The sequence below is a fragment of the Pristis pectinata genome, chromosome 40, assembly GCF_009764475.1.
Source record: "Pristis pectinata isolate sPriPec2 chromosome 40, sPriPec2.1.pri, whole genome shotgun sequence".
Lineage (NCBI taxonomy): Eukaryota > Metazoa > Chordata > Chondrichthyes > Rhinopristiformes > Pristidae > Pristis > Pristis pectinata.
The window spans coordinates 7,761,107-7,781,438 of record NC_067443.1 but is presented as its reverse complement, the minus strand read 5'-3'; the positions used below and the strand labels follow the sequence as shown (position 1 = coordinate 7,781,438).

At 51.8% G+C, this 20,332-nt stretch overlaps 1 protein-coding gene across 1 annotated transcript in view; it reads left to right on the top strand.

The window, feature by feature from the left end:
* LOC127587414 (otoancorin-like) overlaps positions 1-20,332 on the top strand; it is a 69,139-nt gene that overhangs the window by 18,572 nt on the left and 30,235 nt on the right. The window contains exons 13-25 of the mRNA XM_052045711.1: positions 419-490; positions 3,063-3,134; positions 4,532-4,603; positions 5,939-5,986; positions 9,769-9,816; positions 11,677-11,724; positions 12,354-12,401; positions 13,036-13,083; positions 14,036-14,119; positions 14,786-14,997; positions 16,607-16,776; positions 17,624-17,727; positions 18,708-18,835. Coding sequence (XP_051901671.1) covers positions 419-490; positions 3,063-3,134; positions 4,532-4,603; positions 5,939-5,986; positions 9,769-9,816; positions 11,677-11,724; positions 12,354-12,401; positions 13,036-13,083; positions 14,036-14,119; positions 14,786-14,997; positions 16,607-16,776; positions 17,624-17,727; positions 18,708-18,835 — 1,154 coding nt within the window. The remainder of the gene's footprint in view (positions 1-418; positions 491-3,062; positions 3,135-4,531; positions 4,604-5,938; positions 5,987-9,768; positions 9,817-11,676; positions 11,725-12,353; positions 12,402-13,035; positions 13,084-14,035; positions 14,120-14,785; positions 14,998-16,606; positions 16,777-17,623; positions 17,728-18,707; positions 18,836-20,332) is intronic.

The following is a 20,332-nucleotide window of genomic DNA, read 5'->3' as shown; positions in this document are numbered from 1 at the left end:
CAGCGCTGGTCTTGTTACACAGCGGAGTGGGTTTGAAGGGGCAAATAGCATATTCCAGCTCCTAATCCAAACATCTGTAAATCCCTCCATTTTGCCAGAGGTGTTGGGGCTTGAGTTCTCTGGGAAACGTTTATCACTGGATCTACACTAAATCTGATGATCTGCTGGGTATCATGATGTTGTTTGTGGGATCTTTCTTATCAATTGGCTGAGGGTTTACACTGCTAAAACGGAACATAGCCCTCACAATGTAGGCGTGGTCTCGAGATGGACGCCAGTCAGGTCAGAAGTTTGGGTAGTGCCCACGACCCCATTCCCCTGTCACTAATGTCCCTCACCCACCGATCGCACACACAACCACTCTGGAGCAGAGAAGCTGGATGAGAATTGTGACTGAGGATCTGCTCTATCGTTACAGTGGATGAAGGGACCACACAGATGGAATTCAACCTGGGGCCACAGATGGAATTCAACCTGGGGCTATATGTGGGTAAGTGCACCCACCTGCCCAACGCCTTGTGCGAATGGACGTTTTCGTGACTCAGTTAATCTTATCTTGAAACCCGGTGATCAGGTGTAAAAATCCACCCTCAGTCTGTGAGGGAGATTAACATTCACATCATCTGGTAATCTGTTGAGCAATCTAGCTCATGTTGATGCTGTCCAGGAGGTGTGAGACAGGACAGTATAGAGGGAGCTTCACTCTGTGTCTGACCCTGGGAGTGTGTGATGGGACTGTGCAGAGTGAACTTCACCCTGTGTCTGACCCCGGGAGTGTGTGATGGGACGGTGTAGAGGAATTAAATAGAAAGACTGCAAAGAACATCTACGCGACTGTTGCCAGGATTGGAGGGCGTGAGTTATAGGGAGAGGTTGGGCAAACTAGGACTTTATCCTTTGGAGCATCGGAGACTGAGGGGTGAACTTGCAGGGGCGTATATAATCATCAGGGGCACTCAGATCTTGCTTATCTATTGGCCCGCGCCTTACATTGGTACAAGGAGACATTGTCCTCAAAATGGAGGGCAGGTCTCGAGATGTCGGGTCAGAAGGTTGGGTAGTGCCCACGGCCCCATTCCCCTGTCACTAACATCTGGAGCAGAGAAGCTGGATGAGAATTATGACTGAGGATCTGCTCTATCGTTACAGGGGATGAAGGGACCATACAGATGGAATTCAACCGGAGACTATATGTGGGTAAGTGCACCCACCTGCTGAACTCCCTTGTGCTGACGGATGTTTTCCTGACTCAGTTAGTCTGAGGTTGAAACCCGGTGATCAGGTGTAAAAATCCACCCTCAGTCTGTGAGGGAGATTAACATTCACGGCATCTGGCAATCTGTAGAGTAATCTAGCTCATGTTGTTAATGTCTAAGGTATGTGTGACAGGACAGTGTAGAGGGAGCTTCATTCTGTGTCTGACCCCAGGAGTGTGTGATGGGACGGTGTAGAGGGAGCTTCACTCTGTCTGACCACAGGATTGTCTGGTGGGATGGTGTAGAGGGAGCTTCACTCTGTGTCTGACCCTGGGACTATGTGATGTGACGTTGTATAGGGAGCTTCACCCTGCGTCTGTCCCCGGGAGTGTGTCATGGGATAGTACAGTAGGAGCTTTAATCAGTGGCTGACCCTGGGGGTGTGTGATGGGATGGTGTAGAGGCAGCTTCACTCTGTGTCTAACCGCAAAGACATGTCTTTGGGGATGTCAGGGGTAAGTTGTCTACACAGAGAGTAGTGAATGTGTGGAACGCACTGGCAGCAGAGGTTGTGGGGGCAGATACATAAGAGACGTTTAAGGGGCTCCTAGATAGACAAATGAATGATAGAGAAATGGGGATCTATGTGGGAGGGATGTGTTAAATAGATCTTAGAGCAGGATAAAATGTCGGCACAACATTGTGGGCCGAAGGACCTGTGCTGTGCTGTAGTGTTCTATCTTCTATGTGTGTGATGGGACAGTGTAGAGGATTTAAATAGAAAAACTGCAAAGAAGATCTACGACTGTTGCCAGGATTCGAGGGCGTGAGTTATAGAGAGAGGTCGGGCAGACTAGGACTTTATCCCTCGGAGCATCGGAGACTGAGGGGTGACCTTGTACTGGTGTATATAATCATCAGGGGCGTAGATAGGGTGAATGTTCAGTCTTTTCCCCAGGGAAAGGGAATCAAATACCAGAGGGCATAGGTTTAAGGTCAGAGGGGAAAAGTTTTGAAGGGTCTGAGGGATAATATCTTCAGCAAGAGGGTGGTGAAGATGTGGAACGAGCTGCCAGAGGAAGTGGGTGAGGCAGGTACATTAACAACGTTTAAAAGTGATTTGGACAGGTACATGGATGGGAAAGGTTGAGAGGGATAAGGCTAAACACAGACAAATGGGACACGCTCAGATGGGCATCTTGGTCGGATGGACAGGTTGGACCGAAGGGCCTGTTTTTCTGCTGTATAACTCTATGACACTAAGTCATTAATATATAAATCAGTAATCTTTGGAACTCTCTGTGTCACAGGGTGGTGGAGGCAAGCTCCGTGAACATATTCAATGCAGGGATGGAAGCTTGTGACAAGCAGGAAGGGCGGTGTGGTTGGAGAAAGGCTACGGGAGGGAAATGGGAATGTGGAATTGGGGTGAGAAGCCAGTCAGCGATGGTCTTGTTACATAGCAGAGTGGGTTAGAATGGGCGAGGGGGCAAATAGCATATTCCAGCTCCTAATCCAAACATCCGTGAATCCCTCCATTTTGCCAGAGGTGTTGGGACTGGAGTTCTCTGGGAAACGTTTATCACTGGATCTACACTAAATCTGATGATCTGCTGGGTATCACGGCGTTGTGTGTGGGATCTTTCTTATCAATTGGCTGAGGGTTTACACTGCTAAAACGGAACATAGCCCTCACAATGTAGGCGTGGTCTCGAGATGGACGCCAGTCAGGTCAGAAGTTTGGTAGTGCCCACGACCCCATTCCCCTGTCACTAACACCCCTCACCCACCGATCGCACACACAACCACTCTGGAGCAGAGAAGCTGGATGAGAATTGTGACTGAGGATCTGCTCTATCGTTACAGTGGATGAAGGGACCACACAGATGGAATTCAACCTGGGGCCACAGATGGAATTCAACCTGGGGCTATATGTGGGTAAGTGCACCCACCTGCCCAACGCCTTGTGCGAATGGACGTTTTCGTGACTCAGTTAATCTTATCTTGAAACCCGGTGATCAGGTGTAAAAATCCATCCTCAATCTGTGAGGGAGATTAACATTCACATCATCTGGTAATCTGTTGAGCAATCTAGCTCATGTTGATACTGTCCAGGGGGTGTGTGACAGGACAGTGTAGAGGGAGCTCTGACCCTGGGAGTGTGTGATGGGACAGTGTAGAGGGAGCTTCACCCTGTGTCTGACCCCTGGAGTGTGTGATGGGACAGTGCAGAGGAATTAAATAGAAAGACTGCAAAGAACATCTACGCGACTGTTGCCAGGATTGGAGGGCGTGAGTTATAGGGAGAGGTCGGGCAGACTAGGACTTTATTTCTTGGAGCATCGGAGACTGAGGGGTGACCTTGTACTGGTGTATATAATCATCAGGGGCTGAGATAGGGTGAATGTTCACAGTCTTTTTCCCAGGGAAAGGGAATCAAATACCAGAGGGCATAGGTTTAAGGTCAGAGGGGAAAAGTTTTGAAGGGTCTGAGGGATAATATCTTCAGCAAGAGGGTGGTGAAGATGTGGAACGAGCTGCCAGAGGAAGTGGGTGAGGCAGATACATTAACAACGTTTAAAAGTGATTTGGACAGGTACATGGATGGGAAAGGTTGAGAGGGATAAGGCTAAACACAAACAAATGGGACACGCTCAGATGGGCATCTTGGTCGGATGGACCGGTTGGGCCGAAGGGCCTGTTTTTCTGCTGTATAACTCTATGACACTAAGTCATTAATATATAAATAAGTAATCTTTGGAACTCTCTGTGTCACAGGGTGGTGGAGGCAGGCTCCGTGAACATATTCAATGCAGGGATGGAAGCTTGTGACAAGCAGGAGGGGCGGTGTGGTTGGAGAAAGGCTATGGGAGGGAAATGGGAATCTGGAATAGGGGTGAGAAGCCAGTCAGCGATGGTCTTGTTACACAGCGGAGTGGGTTTGAAGGGGCGAGGGGGCAAATAGCATATTCCAGCTCCTAATCCGAACATCTGTAAATCCATCCATTTTGCCAGAGGTGTTGGGGCTTGAGTTCTCTGGGAAATGTTTATCACTGGATCTACACTAAATCTGATGATCTGCTGGGTATCACGGTGTTGTTTGTGGGATCTTTCTTCTCAATTGGCTGAGGGTTTACACTGCTAAAACGGAACATAGCCCTCACAATGTAGGCGTGGTCTCGAGATGGACGCCAGTCAGGTCAGAAGTTTGGGTAGTGCCCACGACCCCATTCCCCTGTCACTAATGTCCCTCACCCACCGATCGCACACACAACCACTCTGGAGCAGAGAAGCTGGATGAGAATTGTGACTGAGGATCTGCTCTATCGTTACAGTGGATGAAGGGACCACACAGATGGAATTCAACCTGGGGCCACAGATGGAATTCAACCTGGGGCTATATGTGGGTAAGTGCACCCACCTGCCCAACGCCTTGTGCGAATGGACGTTTTCGTGACTCAGTTAATCTTATCTTGAAACCCGGTGATCAGGTGTAAAAATCCACCCTCAATCTGTGAGGGAGATTAACATTCACATCATCTGGTAATCTGTTGAGCAATCTAGCTCATGTTGATACTGTCCAGTGGGTGTGTGACAGGACAGTGTAGAGGGAGCTTCACTCTGTGTCTGACCCCTGGAGTGTGTGATGGGACAGTGCAGAGGAATTAAATAGAAAGACTGCAAAGAACATCTACGCGACTGTTGCCAGGATTCGAGGGCGTGAGTTATAGGGAGAGGTTGGGCAGTCTAGGACTTTATTTCTTGGAGCATCGGAGACTGAGGGGTGACCTTGTACTGGTGTATATAATCATCAGGGGCTGAGATAGGGTGAATGTTCACAGTCTTTTTCCCAGGGAAAGGGAATCAAATACCAGAGGGCATAGGTTTAAGGTCAGAGGGGAAAAGTTTTGAAGGGTCTGAGGGATAATATCTTCAGCAAGAGGGTGGTGAAGATGTGGAACGAGCTGCCAGAGGAAGTGGGTGAGGCAGGTACATTAACAACGTTTAAAAGTGATTTGGACAGGTACATGGATGGGAAAGGTTGAGAGGGATAAGGCTAAACACAGACAAATGGGACACGCTCAGATGGGCATCTTGGTCGGATGGACCGGTTGGACCGAAGGGCCTGTTTCTCTGCTATATAACTCTATGACACTAAGTCATTAATATATAAATCAGTAATCTTTGGAACTCTGTATCACAGGGTGGTGGAGGCAGGCTCCGTGAACATATTCAATGCAGGGATGTAAGCTTGTGACAAGCAGGAGGGGCGGTGTGGTTGGAGAAAGGCTATGGGAGGGAAATGGGAATGTGGAATTGGGGTGAGAAGCCAGTCAGCGTTGGTCTTGTTATATAGCGGAGTGGGTTTGAAGCGGGGCGAGGTCCAATGGCCTATTCCGGCTCCTAATCCCTCCATTTTACCAGAGTGTTGGGGCTGGAGTTCTCTGGGAAACGTTTATCACTGGATCTACACTAAATCTGATGATCTGCTGGGTATCACGGTGTTGCTTGTGGGGTTTTGCTTATCCATTGGCCCATGCCTTACATTGGTACAAGGAAATATTGTCCTCAAAATGCAGGCGTGTTGTCGAGCTGCCGGCCAGTCAGGTCAGAAGGTTGGGTAGTGCCCACGACCCCATTCCCCTGTCACTAATGTCCCTCACCCACCGATCGCACACACAACCACTCTGGAGCAGAGAAGCTGGATGAGAATTGTGACTGAGGATCTGCTCTATCTTTAGGGGATGAAGGGACCACACAGATGGAATTCCACCTGGGGCTATATGTGGGTAAGTGTACCCACCTGCTGAACCCCCTTGTGCTTACGGACGTTTTACTGACTCAGTTGGTCTGGGCTCGAAACCCAGTGATCAGGTGTAAAAATCCAGCCTCAGTCTGTGAGGGTGATTAACATACATGGCATCTGGTAATCTGTAGAGCAATCTAGCTCATGGTGATACTGTCCAGAGGATGTGTGACAGGACAATGTAGAGGGAGCTTCACTCTGTGTCTGACCCTGGGAGTGTGTGATGGGATGGTGTAGAGAGAGGTTCACTATGTGTCTGACCCCAGGACTGTGTAATGGGACAGGGTAGGGGAGCTTCTCCCTGTATTGACTCTGGGAGTGTGTGATGGGACGGTGTGGAGGGAGCTTCACTCTGTGTCTGACCCCGGGAGTGTGTAATGGGACAGGGTAGGGGAGCTTCTCCCTGTATTGACTCTGGGAGTGCGTGATGGGACGGTGTGGAGGGAGCTTCACTCTGTGTCTGACCCCGGGAGTGTGTGATGGGACAGTGTGGACGGAGGTTTACTCTGTGTCTGACCGTGGGAGTGTGTCATGGGACAATGCAGAGAGAGCTTCACTCTGTGTCTGATCGCGGGATGGTGTGGTGGGATGGTGTAGAGGGAGCTTCGCTCTGTGTCTGAACCATAGAACCATAGAACAATGCAGCACAATACATGCCCTATGGCCCACCATGTTGTGCCAACCTTCAAACTAGGCCTAAGACTATCTAACCGATTCCTCCCTCATATCCCTCTATATTTCAAATTCCTCCAGATGCTTATCTAACAATCTCTTGAACTTGACCAACGTATCAGCCTCCACCACCACCCCAGGCAGCTCATTCCATGCACCAACCACTCTCTGGGTGAAAATCCTCCCTCTGACTTCTCCCTTCAACTTCCCACCCATTCCCTTAAAAGTCCTCTTGTATTGAGCATTGGTGCCCTGGGAAAGAGGTGCTGGCTGTCCACTCTATCTATTCCTCTCAATATTTTGTATACCTCTATCATGTCTCCCCTCATCCTCCTCCTCTCCAATGAGTAAAGCCCTAGCTCCTTTAGTCTCTCCTCATAATCCATACTCCCTAATCCAGGCAGCATCCTGGTAAATCTCCTCTGCACCCTTTCCAACGCCAGCCCTAGCTCCTTTAGTCTCTCCTCATAATCCATACTCCCTAATCCAGGCAGCATCCTGGTAAATCTCCTCTGCACCCTTTCCAACGCCTCCACATCCTTCCCATAATGAGGCGACCAGAACTGGACACAGTACTCTTTAAGTGTGGTCTAACCAGAGTTTTGTAAATCTGCATCATTACTCCGCGGCTCTTAAACTCAATCCCACGATTTATGAAAGCTAACATCCCATAAACTTTCTTAGCTACCCTATCCACTTGTGTGGCAACTTTCAGTGACCTGCGGATATGAACCCCCCAGATCCCTCTGCTCCTCCACACTACCCAGAATCCTGCCATTTACTTTGTATTCCAAAGTGTACCACCTCACACTTCTCCGGATTGAACTCCATCTGCCACTTCTCAGCCCAGCTGTGCATCCTATCAATATCCCTCTGTAAGCTTCGACAGCCCTCCACACTATCCACAACACCACCTATCTTTGTGTCATCTGCAAACTTGCTAACCCACCATTCCACTCCCTCATCTAAGTCATTAATAAATATCATGAAAAATAGAGGTCCCAGAACCGATCCCTCTGGGACACCACTAGTCACAGCCCTCCAATCTGAATGCACTCTCTCCACCACAACCGTCTGCTTTCTACAGGCAAGCCAATTCTGAATCCACACGGCCAAGCCTCCCTGCATCCCTTGCCCTCTGACCTTCTGAAGAAGCCTACCATGTGGAACCTTGTCAAATGCCTTACTAAAATCCATGTAGACCACATCCACTGCACTACTCTTATCAATCTTCCTGGTCACCTCCTCAAAGAACCCTATCAGGCTTGTGAGGCAAGATCTTCCCTTTACAAAGCCATGCTGGTTGTCCCTAATTAGTCCATGATTCTCTAAATGCTCATAGATCCTATTCTAAGAGATAGGATCCTTTCTAACAGCTTGCCCACCACAGACGTAAGGCTCACTGGTCTGTAGTTCCCTGGACTATCCCTACCACCTTTTTTGAATAAGGGGACACATTTGCCACCCTCCAATCCTCCAGTACCATCCCCGTGGACAACGAGGACTCAAAGATCCTAGCCAACGGTTCAGCCATCTCCTCCCACGCCTCGCAAAGCAGCCTGGGGAATATTCCGTCAAGCCCCAGGGACTCATCTGTCCTAATATTTTCTAACAGCTCCAACACATCCTCTCTCTTGAAATCTACATGCTCTAGAATATTACCCTCACCAACACTGTCCTCAGCATCATCAAGACCCCTCTCCTTGGTGAATACTGAAGAGGTATTCATTGAGAACCTCACCCACTTCCACAGCTTCCAGGCACATCTTCCCAGCTTTGCCTTTAATCGGATCTACCTTTACTCTCGTCATCCTTCTGCTCTTCACGTACGAGTAAAAAGCCTTGGGATTCTCCTTAACCCTACTCACCAATGCCTTTTCATGTCCCCTTCTCGCTCTCCTCAGCCCCTTCTTAAGTTCCTTCCTTGCTACTTACGAGCCCTATCTGACCCTTGCTGCTTACACCTTATGTATGCTGCCTTCTTCTTCCTGACTAGCTGTTCCACCTCTCTTGTCACCCATGGTTCCTTCACCCTGCCATTCTTTCTCTGTCTCACTGGGACAAATTTATCCCTAACATCCTGCAAGAGATCCCTGAACATCGACCACATCTCCATAGTACATTTCCCCTCAAAAATGTCATCCCAATTTACACTCTGAAGTTCTCTCTTATAGCCTCATAATTTGCCTTTCCCCAATTAAATATCTTCCCGTCCTCTTTGCTCCTATCCCTGTCCATGATAATGCTAAAGGTTATGGAGCAGTGGTCACTGTCCCCCCAAATGCTCACCCACCGAGAGATCTGTCACCCGACCCAGTTCATTACCTAAAAGTAAATCTAATATGGCATTCCCTCTAATCGGCCTGTCAACATACTGTGACAGGAATCTGTCCTGGACACACTTAACAAACTCTGCCCCATCTAAACCTTTGGCACTAAGCAGGTGCTAATCAATATTTGTCTGACCCCCAGCATTGTTTGGGGGGATGGTGTGGAGGGAGCTTCACTCTGTGTCTGACCCCGGGAGTGTGATGGGAGGGTGTAGAATGAGCTTCACCCTGTGTCTGACCCCGGGAGTGTGTGATGGGAGGGTGTAGAACGAGCTTCACCCTGTGTCTGACCCCGGGAGTGTGTGATGGGATGGTGTAGAAGGAGCTTCACTCTGTGTCTGACCCCGGGAGTGTGTGATAGGCAGTGTAGTGGAATTAAATAGAAAGACTGCAAAGAACATCTACGCGACTGTTGCCAGGATTCGAGGGCGTGAGTTATAGGGAGAGGTCGGGCAGACTAGGACTTTATCCTTTGGAGCATTGGAGACTGAGGGGTGAACTTGCAGAGGCGTATATAATCATCAGGGGCACTCAGATCTTGCTTATCTATTGGCCCGCGCCTTACATTGGTACAAGGAAACATTGTCCTCAAAATGGAGGGCAGGTCTCCAGATGGAGGCCAGTCAGGTCAGAAGGTTGGGTAGTGCCCACGACCCCATTCCCCTGTCACTAACGTCCCTCACCCACCGATCGCACACACAACCACTCTGGAGCAGAGAAGCTGGATGAGAATTGTGACTGAGGATCTGCTCTATCGTTACAGGGGATGAAGGGACCACACAGATGGAATTCAACCGGAGACTATATGTGGGTAAGTGCACCCACCTGCTGAACTCCCTTGTGCTGACGGACGTTTTCCTGACTCTGTTAGTCTGAGGTTGAAACCCGGTGATCAGGTGTAAAAATCCACCCTCTGTCTGTGAGGGAGATTAACATTCACAGCATCTGGCAATCTGTAGAGTAATCTAGCTCATGTTGTTACTGTCCAAGGGGTATGTGACAGGACAGTGTAGAGGGAGCTTCACTCTGTGTCTGACCCCAGGGGTGTGTGATGGGACGGTGTAGAGGGAGCTTCACTCTGTGTCTGACCACAGGATTGTCTGGTGGGATGGTGTAGAGGGAGCTTTACTCTGTGTCTGACCCTGGGACTATGTGATGTGACGTTGTAGAGGGAACTTCACCCTGCATCTGTCCCCGGGAGTGTGTGATGGGATAGTGCAGTAGGAGCTTTAATCAGTGTCTGACCCTGGGGGTGTGTGATGGGATGGTGTAGAGGCAGCTTCACTCTGTGTCTAACCGCAAAGACATGTCTTTGGGGATGTCAGGGGTAAGTTGTCTACACAGAGAGTAGTGAATGTGTGGAATGCACTGGCAGCAGAGGTTGTGGGGGCAGATACATAAGAGACGTTTAAGGGGCTCCTAGATAGACAAATGAATGATAGAGAAATGGGGATCTATGTGGGAGGGAAGTGTTAGATAGATCTTAGAGCAGAATAAAATGTCGGCACAACATTGTGGGCCAAAGGACCTGTGCTGTGCTGTAGTGTTCTATCTTCTATGTGTGTGATGGGACAGTGTAGAGGATTTAAATAGAAAAACTGCAAAGAAGATCTACGACTGTTGCCAGGATTCGAGGGCGTGAGTTATAGAGAGAGGTCGGGCAGACTAGGACTTTATCCCTTGGAGCATCGGAGACTGAGGGGTGACCTTGTACTGGTGTATATAATCATCAGGGGCTGAGATAGGGTGAATGTTCACAGTCTTTTCCCAGGGAAAGGGAATCAAATACCAGAGGGCATAGGTTTAAGGTCAGAGGGGAAAAGTTTTGAAGGGTCTGAGGGATAATATCTTCAGCAAGAGGGTGGTGAAGATGTGGAACAAGCTGCCAGAGGAAGTGGGTGAGGCAGGTACATTAACAACGTTTAAAAGTGATTTGGACAGGTACATGGATGGGAAAGGTTGAGAGGGATAAGGCTATACACAGACAAATGGGACACGCTCAGATGGGCATCTTGGTCGGTTGGGCTGAAGGGCCTGTTTTTCTGCTGTATAACTCTATGACACTAAGTCATTAATATATAAATCAGTAATCTTTGGAACTCTCTGTGTCACAGGGTAGTGGAGGCAAGCTCCGTGAACATATTCAATGCAGGGATGGAAGCTTGTGACAAGCAGGAAGGGCGGTGTGGTTGGAGAAAGGCTACGGGAGGGAAATCTGAATGTGGAATAGGGGTGAGAAGCCAGTCAGCGATGGTCTTGTTACATAGCTGAGTGGGTTTGAAGGGGCGAGGGGGCAAATAGCATATTCCAGCTCCTAATCCGAACATCCATAAATCCCTCCATTTTACCAGAGTTGTTGGGGCTGGAGTTCTCTGGGAAACGTTTATCATTGGAGCTAAGCTAAATCTGATGATCTGCCAGGTATCACAGTGTTGTTTGTGGGTTCTTGCTTATCCATTGGCTCGCGCCTTACATTGGTACAAGGAAATATTGTCCTCAAAATGGAGGGCAGGTCTCCAGATGGAGGCCAGTCAGGGCAGAAGGTTGGGTGGTGCCCATGACCCCATTCCCCTGTCACGAACGTCCCTCACCCACCGATCGCACACACAACCATTCTGGAGCAGAGAAACTGGATGAGAATTGTGACTAAGGATCTGCTCTATCGTTACAGTGGATGAAGGGACCACACAGATGGAATTCAACCAGAGACTATATGTGGGTAAGTGCACCCACCTGCTGAACTCCCTTGTGCTGACGGATGTTTTCCTGACTCAGTTTGTCTGAGTTTGAAACCCAGTGACTAGGTGTAAAATGATGCCATGAATTTTAATCTCTCTCACACCCTCAGTCGGTAATCTGTGGGCTAATCTAGCTCATGTTGATACTGTCCTGGGGATGTGTGACAGAACAGTGTCGAGGGAGCTTCACTCTGTGTCTGACCCCGGGAGTGTGTGACGGGCAGTGTAGTCGAATTAAATAGAAAGACTGCAAAGAATATGTATGCGACTGTTGCCAGGATTCGAGGGCGTGAGTTATAGAGAGAGGTCGGGCAGACTAGGACTTTATCCCTTGGAGCATTGGAGACCTTGCAGAGGCGTATATAATCATCAGGGCCATTCAGATCTTGCTTATCTATTGGCCCGCGTCTTACATTGGTACAAGGAAACGTTGTCCTCAAAATGGAGGGCAGGTCTCGAGATGGAAGCCAGTCAGGTCAGAAGGTTGGGTAGTGCCCAGGCCCCATTCCCCTGTCATTAATGTCCCTCACGCACCGATCGCACACACAGCCACTCTGGAGCAGAGAAGCTGGATGAGAATTGTGACTGAGTATCTGCTCTATCGTTACAGGGGATGGAAGGACCACACAGATGGAATTCAACCGGAGACTATATGTGGGTAAGTGCACCCACCTGCTGAACTCCCTTGTGCTGACGGACGTTTTCCTGACTCAGTTAGTCTGAGTTTGAAACCCAGTGACTAGGTGTAAAAATCCACCCTCTGTCTGTGAGAGAGATTAAAATTCATGGCATCTGGTAATCTGTGGGCTAATCTAGTTTATGTTGATACTGTCCTGGGGGTGTGTGACAGAACAGTGCAGAGGGAGCTTCACTCTGTGTCTGACCCCAGGAGTGTGTGATGGGCAGTGTAGTCGAATTAAATAGAAAGACTACAAGGAATATGTACGCGACTGTTGCCAGGATCCGAGTGCATGAGTTATAGAGAGAGGTCGGGCAGACTAGGACTTTATCCCTTGGAGCATTGGAGACCTTGCAGAGGCGTATATAATCATCAGGGCCATTCAGATCTTGCTTATCTATTGGCCCGCGCCTTACATTGGTACAAGGAAATGTTGTCCTCAAGATGGAGGGCAGGTCTCGAGATGGAAGCCAGTCAGGTCAGAAGGTTGGGTAGTGCCCAGGCCCCATTCCCCTGTCACTAACGTCCCTCACGCACCGATCGCACACACAACCACTCTAGAGCAGAGAAGCTGGATGAGAATTGTGACTGAGGATCTGCTCTATCGTTACAGGGGATGGAGGGACCATACAGATGGAATTCAACCGGAGACTATATGTGGGTAAGTGTACCCACCTGCTGAACTCCCTTGTGCTGACGGACGTTTTCCTGACTCAGTCTGAGGTTGAAACCTGGTGATCAGGTGTAAAAATCCACCCTCAGTACGTGAGGGAGATTAACATTCACGGCATCTGGCAATCTGTAGAGTAATCTAGCTCATGTTGTTATTGTGCTAGGGGTGTGTGGCAGGACTGTGTATCGGGCAGACTCTACATTACTCCCTCAAAGTGTGTTCTCACTGATGTTCTACCTTCAATGGTTAATCATTTTCTCAGGGGCCATGCACTGGATTGTAATATTTCAGATGACAGTGCACAGTGACTGCTGGCAGGAATGCATTGTCCTAGTACAGAATCTCTCTGCAGGAACGGACAATCAGCCCATTGAGAGGACACTGGTTTAAAATGGTTCCATTAGCCAAGCGCTGGCTACAGCTGTCTGTCTGGGCACTGCACATAGCAGTCCCACTGACCGGGCACTGGATGGTAACAAACTCAGTGACTGGGCACTGGATTGTCAGGAGCGCAGTCACTGGGCACTGGACAGTAATGATGAAAGTGACTGAACGCTGGACAGTAGTGGTCACAGTGACCGGACAATGGTCAGTAATGGTCACAGTGACCGGACGCCAGACAGAAATGGTCAGTCACTGGACAGTGGACAGTAATGGTCACAGTGACCAGGCACTGGTCAGTAATGGTCACAGTGACCGGACAGTGGACAGTAATAGTCACAGTGAAAGGGCACTGGATGACAGTGGTCCCAGTCAGAGGGCACTGGACAGTAGCGATCCCAGTGACAGGACACTGGGCAGGAACAGTCACAGTGACTCAGACTGGGGTAAGATGTCACGGTGACAAGGGTCTGTGTGACCAATTGGCTTTCAGTCTGAGCCAGTGGTCACCCACCTGAGGACAGGTTCTGAAGCTTGTTGTTGTCTGTTGTCCTTCCAGCCCATGGGAGTTGCAGACAAGGATGGTCCTATGCCCAAGATGAACATCTCCATGTTCCTGCATATACTGTACTACACACTAAGGGTAAGTGGAGCCAGCACAGTGGTCCATTGATCTACCGTCTCCCTTCTTGCTGCGAGCTCTTCCCCCCAAAGGACCAGTTCACAATCCACACTGCTCCTCAAACACCCAGGGGCTCCCACAGTCAGCCTGACCACCATGGTCTGCACCCTGCAGCCTCCCTGGCCCTGTGCACAGTCCCTAATGGTAGAATCGGCACAGCGGTCAGGTCATCACTCTCACCTACCCCTTTCCACCTATAAACACTTCAAGTGCCCCAGGACAGCTCCGTTCTACCCAACCAGAGCTGTCCCTGCTCTGGGAGTGTGTGATGGAACAGTGCGGAGGGAGCTTCACCCTGCATCTGACCCTGGGAGTGTGTGACGGGACAGTGTGGAGGGAGCTTCATTCTGTGTCTGACCCCAGGAATGTGTGATGGGACGGTGGAGAGGGAGCTTCGCTCTGACCCTGGGATTGTGTGACGGGACACTGTGGAGGGAGCTTCACCCTGTGTCTGACCCCGGGAGTGTGTGATGGGACAGTGTAGCGGGAGCTTCACCCTGTGCTGTACACATCATTGGGATTCTGGTCCAATCCCAGCTGCAGACAAACCCCATGGTGAATGGTTGGTGGGGGAGGGGGAGGGGAGAGGACAGACCAGAAGGGACTGAAGTGTTGGATGTTTTCCAGGACGATGAGTATGGCTCAGCACTGGAGCGCTGTGTGGAGGGCAGCCGGAGCTCGGAGATGGCCTGGACCACCATAGTGAGCAACTTCAGCAGGCTGCCCCCCGACCTACTCCCCCAGCTGCTGTGGGGAGCCAGGGGCTTCCTCCTGAAGGCCGAGCTAGAGACCTTCCGCAGGCTGCCCAGCACCAGCAACTTCTCCCAGATCGAGCTCATGTGAGTAGCAGGGACGGCCGGGGCTGGGGGGGGGTGTGATATTATCATGGTGCACGTCTGCTGGTTCCCCCACCCTGACCCCCGCCTCCAAATCCCGACACCCTACCAAATCCTGACACCCCCCAAATCCTGACACCCCCACTCCCCCTTCCCCCTCCCCTTCCCCTCAAACCTCCCAGGCGCCCGTCTTCTCCCCAGAGTTGCTCTCAGCACCACCGCCTGCCCTTCTCTTTCTGCCCCTGACACTCGCCTCACCTCTGACCCACGTGGAAGCGATCCAGAAACGCTCAGCCCCCCACCCTCTTCACCAGGGGAGGATGCTCCTGCTGTGTCTGCTGGTCTCTGCTGTGTTGGGGAGGTGGTCCATGGGCAGTGTGATGTTGGTTGGGTTGGGGGGATCTTGGTCAGAGTGTCCACTGCTTTTCCCAGAATCATGGTGACAGGCCCTTTGGCCCACTGACCCCTGCTGACCCACTTACACTGATCCTGCATTAATCCCAGTTTATTCTTCCCATCAGCAACCCCCAGATTCTACCCCTCACTCATACACTGCAGGCCACTTAACCCACCGACCCCACACGTGGTTGGGACGTGGGAGAAAACTGGAGCACCTGGGGGAAACCCACGCGGTCACAGGGAGAGCGTGCAAACTCCACACAGACAGCACCGGAGGTTGGGATCAAACCCGGGTCTCTGGAGCTGGGCAGCAGCGGAGCGACTGGTTTTGGTCCTCGTTTCTGGTGGGGCAGTGGATGAGTGGGGTTACACAGTAGCTGCTGCCTGATCCCTGACTGTGCTAAGCCAGTGTGGTTGGATGGCAAGTGCTCTCCCGGGGCTGAGGTCTGTCCCTGCACCAAGCACATAGCTGGGTACATCACCAGGGGCATCGGCACATGCACACGAGGTTGTGAATGGTGATCACACCTCCAGAATGTGTCCGTGACTGTCAATCTGTGTCTGTGTCAGTCAGACTGTACCTGGTCACTGTCGGACTGTGACCAGTGATTGTCGATCTGTGTCTGTGACTGTCAGATTGTGTCCGTAACTGTCAGACTGTGCCCGGTCACTGTCAGACTTTGTGACAGTCAGACTGTGCCCAGTCACTGTTGGACTTTGTCTGTGACAGTCGGACTTTGTCTGTGACAGTCAGACTGTGCCCGTGACAGTCGGACTGTGCTGTGACAGTCGGACTGTGCCTGTGACAGTCAGACTGTGCAAGTGACTGTTAGGCTGTACCCGTGACTGTGCACATGACAGTCGGACTGTGTCTGTGACAGTCGGACTGTGCCTGTGTTTGTCAGACTGTGCACGTGACAGTTGGACTGTGTCTGTGACAGTTGGACTGTGAATGTGACTGTCGGACTGTGCCCATGGCTGTGCACGCGACAGTCGGACTGTGCCTGTGACAGTCGGACTGTGGCTGTGACTGTTGGACTGTGTCTGTGACAGTCTGACTGTGTCTGTGACTATTGGACTGTGCCTGTGAGAGTCAGCCTGTGCCTGTGACAGTCGGACTGTGCCCATGACAGTCAGACTGTGCCCGTGACAGTCAGACTGTGCCTGTGACTGTCGGACTGTGCCTGTGACTGACAGATGATGTCCTCCCCAGGATGGAGTTTTTCGGTGAGAGGTACCAGGAATTGAGCAATGACGCTCGAAGGGAAATCTTCCAGTGGGCAAGACGGAGCCTGGTGGCAGCTCAGTGCCAGGAAGGGAAGGACCACCAGTCCATGAAGCAGACAGACCCTCCACCCAGCAGGCGGACCCGGCCCCCACCAGGTGAGAGTCCAGCATCCTCTGCATCTGACTGATCCCTTGACCCTCTCGCCCATCTCGTCACCACCCCCACCACTGCCTTCCGATTCCCCTTCCTCAACAAGGCTTCGCAGGTGGTTTGAGGAGGGGATGGGACCCCTCCAGTGTGACTCAGTCAAAAAAATGCACAGTTGATCTTTTACCTCAGTGCCGAGTTCATGGCTTGGTTCCCTTAATATCTGCATATGTGCCGACCTCTGAGCGACCTCTGTACTCAAGTGACTGAGACTTTCCCAGGAAGAGGACTTCAACCATTCACCTCCAGTAGAGTGAAGATATTTCTCACCTTTGTTGACAATGACCAGAGCCTACACCTCTCCCTATATCCCCCCTCCGGCCCCTACACCCCTGCCTGTCTCTGTAACCCTCTCCGGCCCCTACACCCCTCCCCGTGTCTGTGACTCCCTCCGGCCCCTACATCCCTCCCCGTCTCTGTGACCCCCTCTGGCCCCTACACCCCTGCCCGTCTCTGTAACCTTCTCCGGCCCCTACACCCCTCCCCGTCTCTGTGACCCCCTCCGGCCCCTACACCCCTCCCCATCTCTGTAACCCCCTCTGGCCCCTAGATCCCTCACTCTCTCTATGGATCTCCTATTTTTGCTTCCAATCTTATTGTTTGCAGAGTGAAGAACAGTAATTGGAAAGTGTTGCCTTAGAGCATGGTCGAAATGGAGTCACTAGGATTTTCTCAATGGGAATAATTAAATATGGAAAGGAGGGAAAAGACTCCAGGTCTCAGAGGGTGGGACTGAGTGGAGTGAGTGCACTGACTGTGCCTGAGTTTATAAAGGTTCCTCTCTGCTCTCTCGAGGTAACTGTGAGAAACTCCAGATGAATAATAACACTCTGGAGGTGCTGGGAATGTTCATCTTCGATGCACCTGACGAGGATTTTGCACGAGTCCGTCCTCAGCAGGTAGTTCTGAATGCAGGGGTGTCTGTCTCTAAACCGCCGGAGGACTTCCACAGAACCTGCAGCAGAGAGCTGTATCCAGTACCTACCTCCTGCCCTGGGAGAGTGTGAAACAGTGTGGAGGGAGCTTCCCTCTGTGTCTGACTGCAATGGGATGGTGTGGAGGGAGCTTCACCCTGTGCCTGACCCCGGGAGTGTGTGATGGGACGACGCAGAGGGAGCTTCAACCTGTGTCTGACCCTGGGAGTGTGTGATGGGACAGTGTGGAGGGAGCTTCACTCTGTGTCTGAACCCAGGCGTGTGTGATGGGACGGTGTGGAGGGAGCTTCACTATGTGTCTGATCCTGGGAGTGTGTGATGGGATGGTGTGGAAGGAGCTTCACTCTGTGTCTGATCCTGGGAGTGTGTGATGGGACAGTGTGGAAGGAGCTTCACCCTGTGTCTGACCCTAGGAGTGTGTGATGGGACGGTGTGAAGGGAGCTTCACTCTGTGTCTGATCCTGGGAGTGTGTGACGGGACGGTGTGGAGGGAGCTTCCTTCTGTGTCTGACCCTGGGAGTGTGTGATGGGACAGTGTAGACCATGACTCCCATTCAGTTTTGTTCCCTTTGATTCTACTGTGGTTTACTTGGAGTGTATTAAATCTCCATTTTACATTATGGAGATGGGAACCGTGCACGGTGCTCCTGGTGCGTGGGTCTGACCCGGGGCGGATACAGAGAACGGAACCGTCCACAGGGCTCCAGGTGTGGGTCTGACCCAGGGATAGGGATATGGGAACTGTGCACGGTGCTCCCGGTGTGGGTCTGACCCAGGGGTAGGGAGATGGGAACCGTGCACGGGGCTCCGGCTGCAGACAGCAGGGTATCACACAGGTACAGTCTCAGTCCCATCGCTCTGGAGCGAATGCTGGTGCTTGGTTTTTGCCTGAGCCCTTCACCCATCAACCCAGCTCACCTCCGCTCTCCCCTGCACCTCCTCAGGTCTGCGACCTCTTCTACGAGGAGGACTTCCCACAGAAGCTTCCGGGCATGGAGCCCAAGCAGGGCAAGCGGCTGCTGGCTCTGCTGAAGGTGCACTGCGACCGTGCCCAGCTCAGGAACATCACGCGGTACGTGTGTGTGCGGGGCCCAGGGGACGGAGGGGCTGTGGGGAGGCGGGGGGAGATCTCAGGAGGGGAGGTGAGTGGAGGGTGGGGGAGGTGGGGGGAATGGACGGAGGGGAGGAGGGGGGGAGGGGGGACGAGGTGGGTGGACGGGGTTCAGAACCTCTGGAGGTCCCGTTGTGCTCCAGCAGCACTCTCAGGTGGGAGGCAGGAACTGGGAACGCCCCCTGCCCAGGCTGACGACTCCATTCCAGTCCTCTGCGTATTCGTTTGAGTGTTTCTATGTCTGTGTGTCTGTGAGTGTTGTGCACATGTGTGTGCGCATGTTTTCACGTGTGTACATGATTGTGTGTGTATTTGTGGATGCGAACAAGCATGTGGATGCATGAGTGTGTGCTTGTGTGAGTGTGCACATGAACATATGGGTACATGTGTGTGCGCGCATGTGTCTGTGGGTGTGTCTGAGTGCACGTGTGTGCACGTATATGTGTGCACGTATGTGTGTGTTTGTGTGTGCGTGAGTATGCACGTGTGCATGTAAGTGCTTGTGACTGTGCGTATGTGTGAGTGCATGTGTGAGTGTGTGTGGCCGCATGTGAGTATGTGCAGTTGTGTGCAGTTGTATGCACAAGTGTGCACATGTGCGCATGTCTGAGTGTGTGTGCGTACGCGTTTAAGTGCGCTTCTATGTGTATGCGCATGAGAGTGCATGTGAGTGTGAGTGTGCACATGTGTGCATGTGTATTCAAATGTGTGCACACGTGTGCAAGGGTGTACGTGCATCTGTATGCATACATGTATGTGCTTGTGTGTGCGCACATGCATGTCTGTGAGTGTGTGTGTGTGCATTTGAGCGTGCATGTTTGCGAGTGTGTTGTGTGCAGGTGTGAGAGAGCTTGTGTTCCCAGTGGGCCCAAGACGTGGCTGAGCTGGGCTGGAATAAATGCCTCAGCATCTGGCCCCAGCAACATGCAAAGACCAGCTCCACTCCCTCACCACATCCGCAGGGCCCAGACTCCCTGCGGCACTGCGGTACAGTTACCTTCTGATGTCTCCTCACTGCCCCTCCCACAGTGCAGCGCTCCCTCCTCACCGCCCTTCCCACAGCGTAGCCCTCCCTCCTCACCACCCCTCCCACAGTGCAGCACTCCCTTCTCACCGTGCCCCCCACAGTGTGATGCTCCCTCCTCACCGCCCCTCCCACAGCGTGGCCCTCCCTCCTCACCACCCCTCCCGCAGTGCAGCACTCCCTCCTCACCGTGCCCCCCAACAGCATAGCCCTCCCTCCTCACCGTGCCCCCCACAGTGCGGTGCTCCCTCCTCACCGTGCCCCCCACAGTGCGGTGCTCCCTCCTCACCGTGCCCCCCACAGTGCGGTGCTCCCTCCTCACCGCCCCTTCAGTTGTTGTGATGTTGAGAGGTTTGCCCCTGAGCGCGCGTGTGCCGTCTGCAGGGTACGTGGAGGTCGGGTGCTGTGGGGTGCACAGACAAAGGCTCACTGAT